At 54.7% G+C, this 12,759-nt stretch overlaps 2 protein-coding genes across 2 annotated transcripts; both read left to right on the top strand.

Moving 5' to 3' along the window:
* Window positions 1–69: 69 nt before the first annotated feature.
* J3D65DRAFT_534927 (uncharacterized protein) lies at window positions 70–4,491 on the top strand (the record flags this gene model as incomplete). Its single annotated transcript, XM_066796700.1, has 4 exons — window positions 70–1,157; window positions 1,199–1,409; window positions 1,446–3,767; window positions 3,811–4,491. Coding segments are annotated over 4 exons (4,302 nt in total), but the record flags the coding sequence as incomplete, so codon positions are not given.
* Window positions 4,492–7,964: 3,473 nt separating this feature from the next.
* On the top strand, window positions 7,965–9,736 carry J3D65DRAFT_696696 (uncharacterized protein; the record flags this gene model as incomplete). Its single annotated transcript, XM_066804032.1, has 6 exons — window positions 7,965–8,123; window positions 8,174–8,325; window positions 8,417–8,646; window positions 8,693–8,744; window positions 8,844–9,123; window positions 9,180–9,736. 6 exons carry the CDS (start codon window positions 7,965–7,967, stop codon window positions 9,684–9,686), a joined length of 1,380 nt encoding a protein of 459 aa, XP_066655444.1. The 3' UTR covers window positions 9,687–9,736.
* Window positions 9,737–12,759: the final 3,023 nt, after the last annotated feature.

The following is a 12,759-nucleotide window of genomic DNA, read 5'->3' on the forward strand; positions in this document are numbered from 1 at the left end:
CCCCAACCCTCATCGCTGCCACTGTAAACATGGCTACCGACGCCTGATCACGCATGGACCCAGAGTGCCATGACTTCTCGTCCTGGCCCGTCAACAGCTCAGCGCACCGGCGGTGGGCCTCTCCAGCGACCGTCGACCCAAGCACGTCCCGTCCCGCCGCAGTCTCATGCCTTTGCTGCCAACTTGCGCCAGCCCGACACCATCATCGACCTGACAGCCGACGACGCCAAACCACCCGTCGAGAGGAAGCAGCTGCTTGAAGAGTCGACCTGGTTCGCCCCGTCCGCCGCGCAAGATGTCACCAAGCCCACCGCTCGCGGCAGGCCCCAGGCCGTGTTCGAAGAAACCCCCGACATATCAATTGCTGGGCTCGGAAAGACGACGCCTCACCGTCCAAACATAATTCCTCCCACTGGAACGCTGCCTGTTCCTCCGCGACCAGGTTTCCGCGCCCCATCCAGAACCTCGACACCTCTCAGGGTAGCCTCGCCGGCGCCTGCTCCGAAGAAGCCGACCTCCCACCGCCAAGACCCTCTCTCGACTCCCCCCGAAGCTGTACGAATACGTGGCAAAGCTGTCGACTTTTATCCTTGGAATGGAAACCACCCGGAAGACAATTTGACTGCCGACGTGGTCAAGGTGGGCTATTTCGAGGAGAGAAAGGGCCAGGTCGACATTAATGCGGCCAAAACTTTGGTCAGCCCGCAATTGCGCACCAAGTCGACCCTTCAGACCCTGTCGTCCCTGTTTGTCCAGGCTCTCGAGAAGCGCCAGGCGGCTGGACGCGTCAAGGAAGCCTCCACCTTCAAGCCACCGCCACGCATCACCGTCACAGACACCAAGAGGGAGGAATGGCTGCGCGACTTGGCGAATCCTGCCCTCCCGCCGAAGCGCCGGATTCCCCACGGGATTCGCGGTAAGCTGCTGTTGGAACAGTGTCTTGGCAAGAATATTCCCATCGCGAGGGCCATTTGGCTTGCCAAGTGCGTCGGCGCGAACGAGATGCGCGCTTGGATGAGAAAGGGCGCCAGCAACCCTGGAGGCATGGGCGGAGAGCTCAAGTGGGTGCGGGAGTGGACAATCTTCGTGGAGCAGTTTGTCGAGGGAACAATCAACAATTGCGGGCAGCAAGGCTGGCGGGACAAGATGGACTACACGTAAGTGTCTCTCCTCCCGAAATTCCAAGCTAACGAGACAGAATTCGTCTTTCCACCCAACTATACACGGAACGCCTCCTAGACCAAGATCACTTTCTCGACTGGCTCCTACTTTCTCTCGAGACCGCCGAGGTTGACAAACTACCGATATGGTTACTTCTCATGAGGATATACTGGCAAGACTTGGTTGCAGTTCGTCGCCGTGGTAGGCGGCTTGCCGAGGCGTTGCTTTCGCACCTTGACGCTGTGAGTGTCTCATGTAATGCTTGGACTCGACTGACTTGCAAGATGACCTCCGATGACACTGCCGAATTCGCCCAGACTTTGGTCGACCAAGTCCGTCAATACGTCTCCAATCTGGTCACGTCGCACCGCAACTGCTTAATCATCCCCAAGACGTGGAAGAAGCATCAACACATAATCGACGCCTTACAAGCCGACAGCAATCCATCTCTTCAGGCTGCCGCTCGAGACGTCGTACGAAGAAACGAAAGACTCACTGGCTGGAAGAGCAAATGGGCGCAAAGCAACGCGTCTGCTCAAAAGGCAGTCATTTCGTCCCTCGACTCACTTTCACTGGACTTGAATATCAACGATCTTTCCGCCAAGTGCCTCGACCTCGTCCCGGACCGCCACAGCCTTGCCATTACCGTCCTTCAATGGGCATGTTCTCTATACCGCGAAGGAGAACACCGTCTCTATGTTGCTGCTCGCCTGCTGCGAAAGTGGAGAATGAGAGGAGCGGATATCGACAGCGCCATATTGTCGTTTCTGGGCGACAAACAACGGCTGCGGGACATCAAGCACCGCGACTTCTTCCGACTCGTGGCAGAGCTTGTGCGATCACATCACTTTTCGGTTGGGAGATATCTTCAATGGTTGATCGCTAGTGGCAGTCTCTTCAACAATTCCGACGGCTGTCCTTTTCGCTTGATTGCCGAGATTCCCTCTCACGACCTCCCCGAGCATGTGCTCAATTTACGAGAAACAATCCTGACAAGTACGCCGATAGAAGATTCCAACGACCATGTGGATGACATTCTCGCCGAGTTGAAGACCATCTTTACCATGAAAGACGGAGAGACCATGTCTTTTGACACTTCCTTCCATCACCTCAGCACCAGTGTGCGATTCGAAATCAGCCATTGGTTACGCCAAGAATTAATCTTCCTTCTCGATCCTGCAGCGTTCGAGTTGGATGACGGGATGCGCGACGATTTTGTCCTCACACCGTCCCGGTTTTACACGGTTAGAGATGTCTTGGAGCAACTCGAAGATTTTGCCATTCTTGCCGATGTCCTGCAGCTCGCACTGGATTCTACCGACACCATGATATATGCCGCAGTTGCAGACACGCTCAACTACCACCACGCCGCCTTTGCCGCCATTGGCGCTCTCCTTCCTCTCTACAACAAGCTCGCCGAGCACTATGTCAAACTGAGGCTTGAAAAGCCACTCGACCGAGCTTTTCTCCTCGCTCTGGCAGACTTGTGTTGCCGTCTCCAGCGAGATGCCAACTTGGTCTTGCAGCTGACATCTGACCTGACTAGGCTCGACCAAAAGTCCGCCGTCGCTGCATGTTCCCCTGCGTCGGACAACATGGCCGACACCGGTTCCAGAATGTACTTTGACGAGGAAATCGACCGGATCCTGGCGAGCGGCACCAGCATGGACGAAAACATGGTAGCCCGTGTTTTTGCCAAGGTCGTCACGCGCATCGAAGAGCAGATTGGCAAGGAAAAGGGCACAAACAGCAAGTTTGGGCAGTGGTTTCAGCGCCTCAAAGCGTTCGACGAAAAAACGTTTGACCGACACATGTCCGACACCATCTCAAGCCTCCTCATTGGAAACAAAGACCAGCTGCTTGGTCAAATGCTTCCATCTGCTGTGGGATCAGGCTCGCTGTCGTTGGAGAATTTCATCCAATTCTCGGAGCGCACCATTACGGTCCTCAAAAAGTCGGATGCGTCGTTGGCTGCCGAGGCCTCTCTCCGCCTCCTCGATGCCATTCTGCCCATGGACGGACTCAAGGGATTCGGCCTTGTTCAAGAGGTTTACCGCTACAGACTTGAGCAGGAAAAGCTTTGTCATAGCCAGCAAGGCACGGCGCTGCAACTGGTACGCCAGGCGATCGATCTCTGCACAGATCAGACGCGCCGGGGTCAGTCTGCCCGCCTCGATGCCTTGCTGCATAGCCAGCGCCTGTTGCAGGTTCTCCGCTACCACGCGCCTCGAACACCCCAAGAATTTTGCGTCATCATGGGCATCAGTCCGCCAGTGGGTACTGACGCTTCGCCGCTCGACGAAAAACGGACCAAGGTCATCAAAGAGACGCTTGACTTGATGATGGATCCCAACAATGCACTACGTCTCTCGACTCTCGACGCTGATGAGGAAGCCAGCACGCTCGTCAACGCTGCAGATGATCTTTCTGTACCATTTTGTCAACTTGAACTACAGCTTTTGTTCAAGATTCACACCGAGTCTGACGAAGAGGGCGAGGTTGGTGTAGCAGATGCCATCATTGCCGCCATCAAAGAGTCTGTCGAGTCGGACAAGTCTGTCTGGTCTGATTTGCTGACCGGACTGGATGTGGAGATGACGAGAAAGGTAAGACATTAGCCCTGGTCTTGGTTCATGCTAACAATTGCAGATTCGAGAGTACGCCGAGTCCCACATTTTATCCGCCCTGACCAAGATCGCCAAGCATCGCCAGGGAGAAGAGTTGGAACCATGCCTGCAAGATGTACAAGAGTCTCACAAGATGTTGCAACGGTACTTGTCCGTCATCAACCTCACCTCTTGGAGTATCGAAGACAGACATCAGGGCCAGACTATTGGCGCCATCTTGGAGCGACTACGCTGGCTACTCGAAGTGTTGTCGCAGAACCCAAAACCACTCCCATCTGATGCACTCTGTCCATGGATCCAGGCTCTTCTACATCTCATCATTGTCCACAAAACACCTTCATCTTCCTCACCATCCACTTCATCCACGGCCTCTCCTCAGCATCAGCCCCACCCCAGCAAACCCAACACGTCCCACCAAGCCTCTCTAATCTGGATACTGCGATCATACCTCCTCAACTCCGAGCTGCGGCCCTTCCAAGCAACTACAGAGTATGCCCTCGACGTGGCTGCGATGCTGTCGGATGACCTCCCCGAGGAAGCGCGGAATCAGCTCTGCAAAATGGAGTCGCAGCGGCCCAGTGGTGACGCTCGCATCGCCTGGCTCCTGGGCCGGACGGACAAAAGCAACGACATGGCATGGCTCGGCCTCGTCACGCCAGTCCACGGCGCAAATCAAACCAACACCACGACCCCGGCTCCCGCCCAGCCGACGCCCCAACATCAAGCGCGTGGCGGACTGTTGGCTCAGCACCCAGGGTACCCGCACACGCCAATCCCCCAATACCAACCGCAGCACGCGCACCAGCAACAGGGCTTTTGGCAGGCGCGGCACCACCACCAACCCTACCCGCCGTACGCCCACCAGCACCAACGTCTGCACTCCTTCCCCGGCATGCCCGGGCAGGGCGGCAGCGTCGGCTTCGCCGTCGGTGGCGGCGCCGCGTCACCCGTCGCCTCGAGCACGCCGGCCGCCGCCCCATCTGCCTCGTCGGCGCAGGCCTCCGCCAATGCGGCTGTCGAGTACACCAAACCCGTCCCATTCCACCTGCGCCGCTGGGAGATTTTGCCCGACACGTCTGTTGGCGGCGGTGGCGGCGCAGCGGGTCCTGGCGCGTCCTCGAGCGCGGCCGCGGGCAATGACACGAGTCTCAGCTTGACGCTGTTTGGCGGGCGCAGGGTGGTGCGGTGATTTCCACCTCTTACTGCCTTCGCTTCACACACCTTTCCTTTTGCGTTTGCTATTTAAGGCGTACGGGTGCTGGATTTTGAGCGAGCCGAGCCGAGCGGTGCTGCCGCCGCTGTCGGCCTACATATACACCTTCTCCTTTTTCTCTTTCTCTTTGACTGCTACAGCTACGGTTCGGCATTGTTGTCTCTATCATCGTCATCAGGTCATCACATCACATCATCAGGTCATCATCTTTTGCCTTTCTTTTGTTTGCTAGCGTGAGCGTCTTTGCCGTGGAAGCGTTTTCTCTCTTCTCTTTTCTTGCTTTCTTTGAGTTGTGGTAGAGTTGGCTATGGCGAGGAATATTCTTGGCACATGTATCTCCTTTGATTGCTATCCCTGAGATATCTAGGTAAGTGGTGGTGGTGGTGGTTGATGCGGGGAGAGCAGACGAGCAGACAGACACATGAGAATCTAAAGATGTCATCCGTTGCAACAAACAAGACCCTACTTTCTCTGCCGCGTCGATGCGCTCCAAGCTCTCGTACTAGCCTTCCTGGCCGCTTCATTTCGTCTTTCGCCTGCACATGCAGTATGGCTCTCTCTCTCTTGGCGCCGCCGCACGCAAACTTCCTCCATCCAGGCAGGCCCCCGCGCGTGCTTGCTGTTTCCCAGTTTCCCAGCTGTGCGAGCGTGCGTGCATGCATGCATGCATGCAGATCGGGTGGTCGTCAAGCTGCATGTGCGTATGCGGAGGGAGGGCGTTGTTTGCTTTGCTGTTTTGTTCTGCTGCGCTACTGGTTTGCTGCTTTGTTCTGCCAGCTCAGTTTTTTGACATGCAGTGGTTTGGTTGTGGGCCTTGCGGCAAGCAGCAATCAACATGCAGCCGTGATGGAAGAAAGAACGCGAAAGCGCGCGCCGAGCGAGAGCAAGAGGAATAGGAAGAGAGCGAAAAAGACGTATATACACCTGTCTGTCTGTCTGTCTGTCTGTATATCTATCTATCGGTCTTCCAGCAGCGCTGCTCTGCTGCGGCGCGTGGTTGTCTTTCTCTCTTGCGTATATTTCTCACCTGCCTCTTTCTCCTGCTCCTCATCCTCGACGTTTTTAGTATTGGTGTATATACCTACCTACCTCTATCCCCTCCCTACGCCGCCCGCAGTCTCATGCGCCCTGCCCTGGCTTCGTCGTCTCGTCCTCCCAGCCTACGCCGCGCCTCCTACTCGTTCTACCCGGAGACGGATGCACCGGCGTGCCACAACGACACCCTGGCACTGCCGTGCGGTGCGGGTGCTTGGGCTCGGACAGAGCAGCTTCGTGCTCGATGAGGACACGCAGACCGACGGACGGACAGGTATACAACCACCGCAGCCCGCTGCCTCCTGTTGTCTGCCTTGTCTACCTCGGTCTCCCAACGCGCACTCACTCGAGGCTTTTCGCTCCGACCTTTCTCTTCCCTTGGCTTTGGTCGGCGAAGCAACAAAGAGCAAGTCCAAGCAGAGCGGAGCGAGGCGGCGGAGAAGAAGATGGCGATGTCGTGTCTCTCGCTGCGCGCTGCGGGCTGTGGAACGGTACCGCATGATCCCGGCTATCACGTCCGGATGGATGAAGAGGTTGGGCTGGCTGGTGGTATACGTGAGTACGCTCGCGATTTTTGACGAAAGTATGATGCTGACGGGCTGTCCAGATTTCTTCGCGCACTTCGCCTCGAGGTCTGCGATGTTGTCTGCCGCTTTTTGTATGCTTCCTCGACCACGCCGCGATGGCTGCGCGCGGCTACGCTGTCCTACCTTTGGACACAAGCGGGGGCTGGTCGGAGACGTCTGCGCGGACCGTCAGAGGCAGCGAAAGCCATGAGGAAAGTCGATCCCGGTACCGCAGCTGGATGGAGGAGCCTCATGGCAGGGTATGGCACGGCGTTGTGCTGGTGGTATATGTGAGTACGCTCGCGACTTTTGACGAAAGAATGATGCTGATGATGTTGATGGTGCTGCGAAGATTTTAAAGCGCGCCGGCTCTTTGCACACTTCGCCTTGAAGTCTGTGACTTTTTTGCGGCTTTTTGGTTGCCTCCTAGACCACGGCGCCATTACACTTTCCGTCCTCCTGTCCAATTGCGACTCGAGCTCAAGGGCGCGTCGTTTTCCCAAGGCACGAGGAGAGTCGATCCCGGTACCACAGCTGGATGGAGGAGTCTCATGGCAGGGCATAGCATGGTGTCGTGCTGGTGGTATATGTGAGTACGCTCGCGATTTTTGACGAAAGAATGATGCTGATGATGTTGATGGTGCTGCGAAGATCTCAAAGCGCGCTGGCATTGCGCTCAGTGTTCTCGGATGTAGTTTGCAGCTTTCTGTTGGCCGCCCCTCCTCTTCTGCGTCGCAAACCCAAGCGACTGGAGTTCGAAAGCTGGAGGGCGACAATACGCGCCCTCGCCTGCATCGTCATCAAAGACTACGCCCGTGTGTGGTGGCTTCGCGGCTGTATATGTTCGTTCATCTCCTACAGTGTTGGTCGAGAGACATTGCTGATTTGAGCGAGCAGGTTCCAAAGGTCAATCACAATCTCGAATGTGGCAATTCGTTATTCGCCGTCAACAAGAGCTGTATTGCCTCCCTCCTTCAGGAACGACAACAACAGGATGGTGCTTCGCCCTTGCGCAGACATATCGCAGTTTTTCGTCTGCCTGCTGAATGATATGCCTCCTTTTGGCAAGGCGACGACACGTTGAGAGCAAAAGCAAAAGCGTCGACAAGCCAGAACCTCAAACTGGACAAGGCGTCGTCTATGCTTGAAGGAGCATTCGGCCGCAGGGCTGGCATGCCGGAGCGCTGGGCTTGTTTCACACGAATCGGTAGGTTGTGGCTGTGGTATATGTGAGTAGAATCTTGATTTTGCTCAAGAGACATTGCTGATTTGACCGGGTAGATTGGCCGATCAAACCCGAAGCCTATTGTGATAGTTCGACTTTGCCCGCCGCCCAGAGCTTTCATGAATTACAACAACAGAATGGCTCCTCGCCCTTGCGCAAGCATGCCGCAGCTGTTCATTTGCCCCCTGAGCTCTCCCCTTTTTGCGATGAGAGCAGACAGAGAGTACTTCCTTGACCCTTTGGCGTGGGTCGGTGGAGTGGCAAAAGATAGTAGCTGGATTCTGCTTGTGGTACATGTAAGTCTACTGGCAGTCTTTCTAGAACGAATGCTGATTCAACTAAGTAGATTCATCCACAATGGCAAGGCTCCAAAGCCGTATGTTCTCTATGGGCCTTCCACCCTGCAACCTCTGTCGTTGCCGCCCACATGGCTATTCAAGCACATCACAATGGCGCATTGGCTTCTCTTCGTTGCCATCGCGATCGCGGTATATGTGAGTGGGTTCGCAGTCTTGCTCCAAAGACAGCGCTGATTTGAACGAGTAGATTCGTTCAAAACAACCTGACTCCTGACCGTTTACGGTCCAAGAACCTTCCGGTCCGGCATCTCCGGCCAGCAACGATTACAGAATATTTATTCTGGTCGTCTCTGTGGCTCTGAGACTTTCAGTCAGCGTCCTTGGGGCTGCTATGAGGAAGAGACGCAAGACGGTGCTGAGCAGCATGCCAGCCCAAAGCGCGGCTCTTGGCTCTGCTTCGGCATGAGATTTCAGCCGTCATTTTCGGTCTTGGGCGTACCTTTTTGTTGCTCACGTATACGTACGTTTCTTGACCTTGTTGCTTGAGAAACAACGCTAACACGCAGAAAGACCAGACGGCATCGCGGACACATCCATGACCGCGTCTACTCGTCGATGGTAAGCCTCAATCGATCGTTCTGAGAGAATGAAACCTTGGGACTTCGGCGCTCGGCGTCGTTCGGCTGTCTCTCGTTTTGTCACTGAGATCTCTCCCAGTTCCCATGCATTTGTGGCGCTGTTCCCTTCTTGGACATCCACGTTCTGGTCAATCGGGCATACGACGAGGAAAAAAATCAGCATTGGTGGAGGGGACCAACGCCACCAAGTTGCTGAGGACAACGTCGACATTCTCCTGGTCTCGGAGGATGAAAGTTATACCACCATCATTCGCGGGAATTTTGACAACCATCTGGAGGACCTGACGCCTTGCGATGAGCCATTTGAGTCTGCGAACACTGGTCTAGTCGTGTGGCTTGCCGGTATATTTGAAGTATATGTACGTTCTATTGGCGGCATTTTGCTTGGAAAAATGGTGCTAAATTGTCCGCACAGATTGCTCTGCCCTGGCCTGTCATGAAAACACTTGACAGCCAGCCTCTGTCGATCCTGCCACACCATTCTTCGCCTGTAGCCTGCCGTCCGCTCTACGTCGCAATTCGGCCTCCTTCCTCGTCGATTCCCTTTTTGACAACAGCAGAAGGACCCTCTCACTGTCCATGCGGGCTCGTAATGTGCGTACGACACATGGTATGGACACCCGTGATTTCTGTTTGTGATGGGAGCGGATGCAGCACTTGCCAACCGGTTCTTGACATCCTTCATGGCTTGGACTGGGGCAATGCTCGGGCAGTAATCGTGAGCGCTTTGGACGGCACGTGGTGTAGACCGGCAATTTGGCAGATGCAGACAGTCGAAGACCTTGGTGGTGAGGACCTTTACGTGGCAAATCTCGATCATGCCAGACGCAGTGAACAGGGATCTTCACTGGACGCTTTGAAGGATCGCCAACTGCCCCAGGGACACATGAGAGGAGCACCGAATCCACGTACAACACCATGATGCACAGGCTGAAAGAGATGGCCGTCAAGGACAACCGCGAATTGACAAACCTCGGGCTCTGTTTTGTTCTGGATCTGTCCCCGCTTTCCCCAACAAAGCTGGTTGATTTTTGACGCGCAAAGCATTGGCCACACGACTAGTGGCGGTACCACAGCCAAAGACATTTCTTTCCTTGGTGTCTTTGGAGCTCAAGAAGCAAAAGCTCGACAAACTGGTCGACCAACTGGTCCTTCTATGGTTCCGATACGCGCTATTCCTGCGCCTCCGTCAATGGTAAATACGACGTCTGCTTCTCGCTTGTTTCCGAGACGGACATGGCAGAACACTCGTGCCCTTGGTTGTCCTGGCTTCTTCGTCACTCTCAGTGCGGCAGACAAGCTTTGGAGTTCTCAACATCCAGAAGCCACCGGCTTCACTGAGTCGGAAAGCGATCATTTCGGGACGAGGCAGTGCTTTGGGAGAGATCGCCTCAACGAAAACCCAGGCTGCGATCTCGGCAGTCCTCCAACCCCATTTGCGGCGCTGTTTGCTTCCATCCGCTTGACGTGAGAATCTGGAATGCCTTTTGCATGGTGGTAAGCTAGCAACCTTTGACGACTTTCGTGAATCTGGCTGATGAGACTGTTGTAGGGCCTTCGCTTCCTCAGACGACCTTGAATAGTGCCCTAAAGGAGCTGGCTGTCGACTGCTGTCATTTACTGACTTTGGAGCTCGAAGACCAAGAGTGTGGTATTTTCTGCTTCTCCGGGAAGCCATTTACCCTTTCACGGCTCTCCCTTCTGGCGATGCACCGCAACAAGATTTTCGCGCCGGCCTTTGTGCTGGTACCTGTATATACGACGACCACCCGCCCTGCCATGTCGACGTGACGACCCAGTTCTCCCTGTTTAACGACAGGCCGGACCCGCAAGCAAATGGGTGTGTCGATTGCTTCCAGTCCTTTCCAAGACGTGCCAAGTGTCCTGATCCGTGCTATCCCGCACGACTGGGTTTTCTGGCTCATCCACAAACTCCAATGGACGCACGGTCGCAAAAGAAAGAGCCTCTGAAAAAACCTGTCTTGTCGCAAGCAGACTTTCTCTGGACACGGGAGTTTATTGCGACCAGAATGATTGGAGAGTTCACTCTCGCATTGCTGTCAACTCACCAAATCAGGGACATGTTCACACTGCCGCCGGATGAGGATGAAGACGAAGATGATGGGGACCCTCGCCTCGAGCACTCGGCGTGGCTCATGGCAATCTGCGTCAGAACAAAGTCTACGTGCCTGACACAATGCCTCGTTCAACCGTCCGTTCCTTGTCCATCGCCGACGCTCTTGCACCTTCGAAACTCGACGCGAAAGAGAAGCCAAAGCGGCAGACGAGACGAAACGTAAGACGAGCATTCAGTGCGTCTTGTGGTCTGCGCAAACGCTTGACTTCCCACTCCTCCACCACCCACTGCCCTTGTCAGGCAACACTTCCGGATCCGGACTCTTCGCGCCTGTCATTGTGTTGCTGGCGTTATATACGGCTTTCTTTCTTGCTTCAGCCTCTCCATCTCGCATGCATTTTCTGCAACAGGGCCACGAGATTGAGAACTGTGGAGTCTTTTTTCTTCATCATCCCTGAATGGTGGATGAAACTTGCAACGTTGGGGGCCAATGCGGAATGCTCAGCGCAACCAGGTACACTGGGAAGGGTGAGCGGGTCAGGTTCTTTGTGCTTTTTGGCCCTTTGCTGATGAAACGATCGTAGTACACTCTCTGCTCTGCCGCCTTGATCAGGTCTCCGACACAACACGGTCGGTTCCAAAACTTACCGACCAATTGCAGGTATCCGTCGGCCGCTCCTGGCAGCTTCTACGCTTCTTTAACATTCCTCCCAGGAGAGGATGAGTTGAGCAGCAAGAAAAAATGGCCACATCTCTCGCGATTCTTTCCTGGACTCTGGTTTATATACAAGCCCTCTCGTCTCAAAAGCCTGCTTTGCTTGCATTTCAAGCCATCCAACCGACCGTCCGACGCGAGATCCCAAGCACTAGCAGAAGAGAAGTGCCCCGAATATGCCGAAAGATTCACCAATTTCGTCCTTGGGTGAGTGCACTGGCATTCCTGCGCCTGGATTTTAGGCATGGACTGACGATGTATATTGTAGGGCCTTCGTCGATGTATAGCTTTTCGCCTCACAACAGGACCTATCCACTTGACCATATCTGGTGGTGTCTGTTGCCGTCTCCTTCCTCCGGAACCCTTTGGTTTTCTCGCGCCCTGCCATTGGGAGGAGAAGGAAGAATCCTCCACGCTTCCTGATCTCGGTGAACGTCGGGTCCTCTTCGCATCACGTTTGTATACAACCGCTACTCAATCTCGTCCGCGGCATTCCAAGTCAATAGATGCTCCCCGAGTAGCTCTGTGCCCTCATCCGCAACGATGATGTGGTTCCAATGCGAAGACCTTCAAAGTCTTCCTCGAGAATTGTTTCTTCTCCAAAATCTTCATTGTCTTTCGCCGTTGTGCTTCGTAAATGTAAGTCTTGAAGCCTTGCTCTGCCCCATTTGCCTCGACAAGGAGTAAAAACGCTGAAAAGTTAACACAGGATTGAACGATGCAATCGCCACTTCCCAAAACCGCTCGGAGACGAGGTCTTGGTTCAACGAACAATCACTCCTGAGAGGCAAATCATTGAATACTGGCTTGATGAATGGCAACGACCTGCTGCCCTGTTATACCGTGCAAAAATGGTCGAGAAGCTGTTCGGTGGCGGGGGAAAACCTGCTTGGCCTTGCCGCCAGCATTAGCAACGCCGGCAGCTCTGACGTCGACGAGCATGCTCGATCCGCATGGGTGAACGGCAACTTCATTCAGCTCCCGGACATTACCGCAGACGACGTTGTTACAGAGGAGAGCCTCCCAATACGTCTCACAAGATCACCGTGGGATTCCAGCCTTCCCATGGACTCAGCCTGGTTGTTTTGTATTGGATCTATCCACTCCAAAAGGAAATTGCGCTGTCTTCACTGAAGCCTCCCATCTTCTGCTGCGTATCCCATGCACAGCCTTGTTGCCCTTGTATACCCGAAAGACACCGGA

This window comes from Phyllosticta citribraziliensis (genome assembly GCF_038025025.1).
Source record: "Phyllosticta citribraziliensis strain CPC 17464 chromosome Unknown J3D65scaffold_6, whole genome shotgun sequence".
Taxonomy (NCBI): Eukaryota; Fungi; Ascomycota; class Dothideomycetes; order Botryosphaeriales; family Phyllostictaceae; genus Phyllosticta; species Phyllosticta citribraziliensis.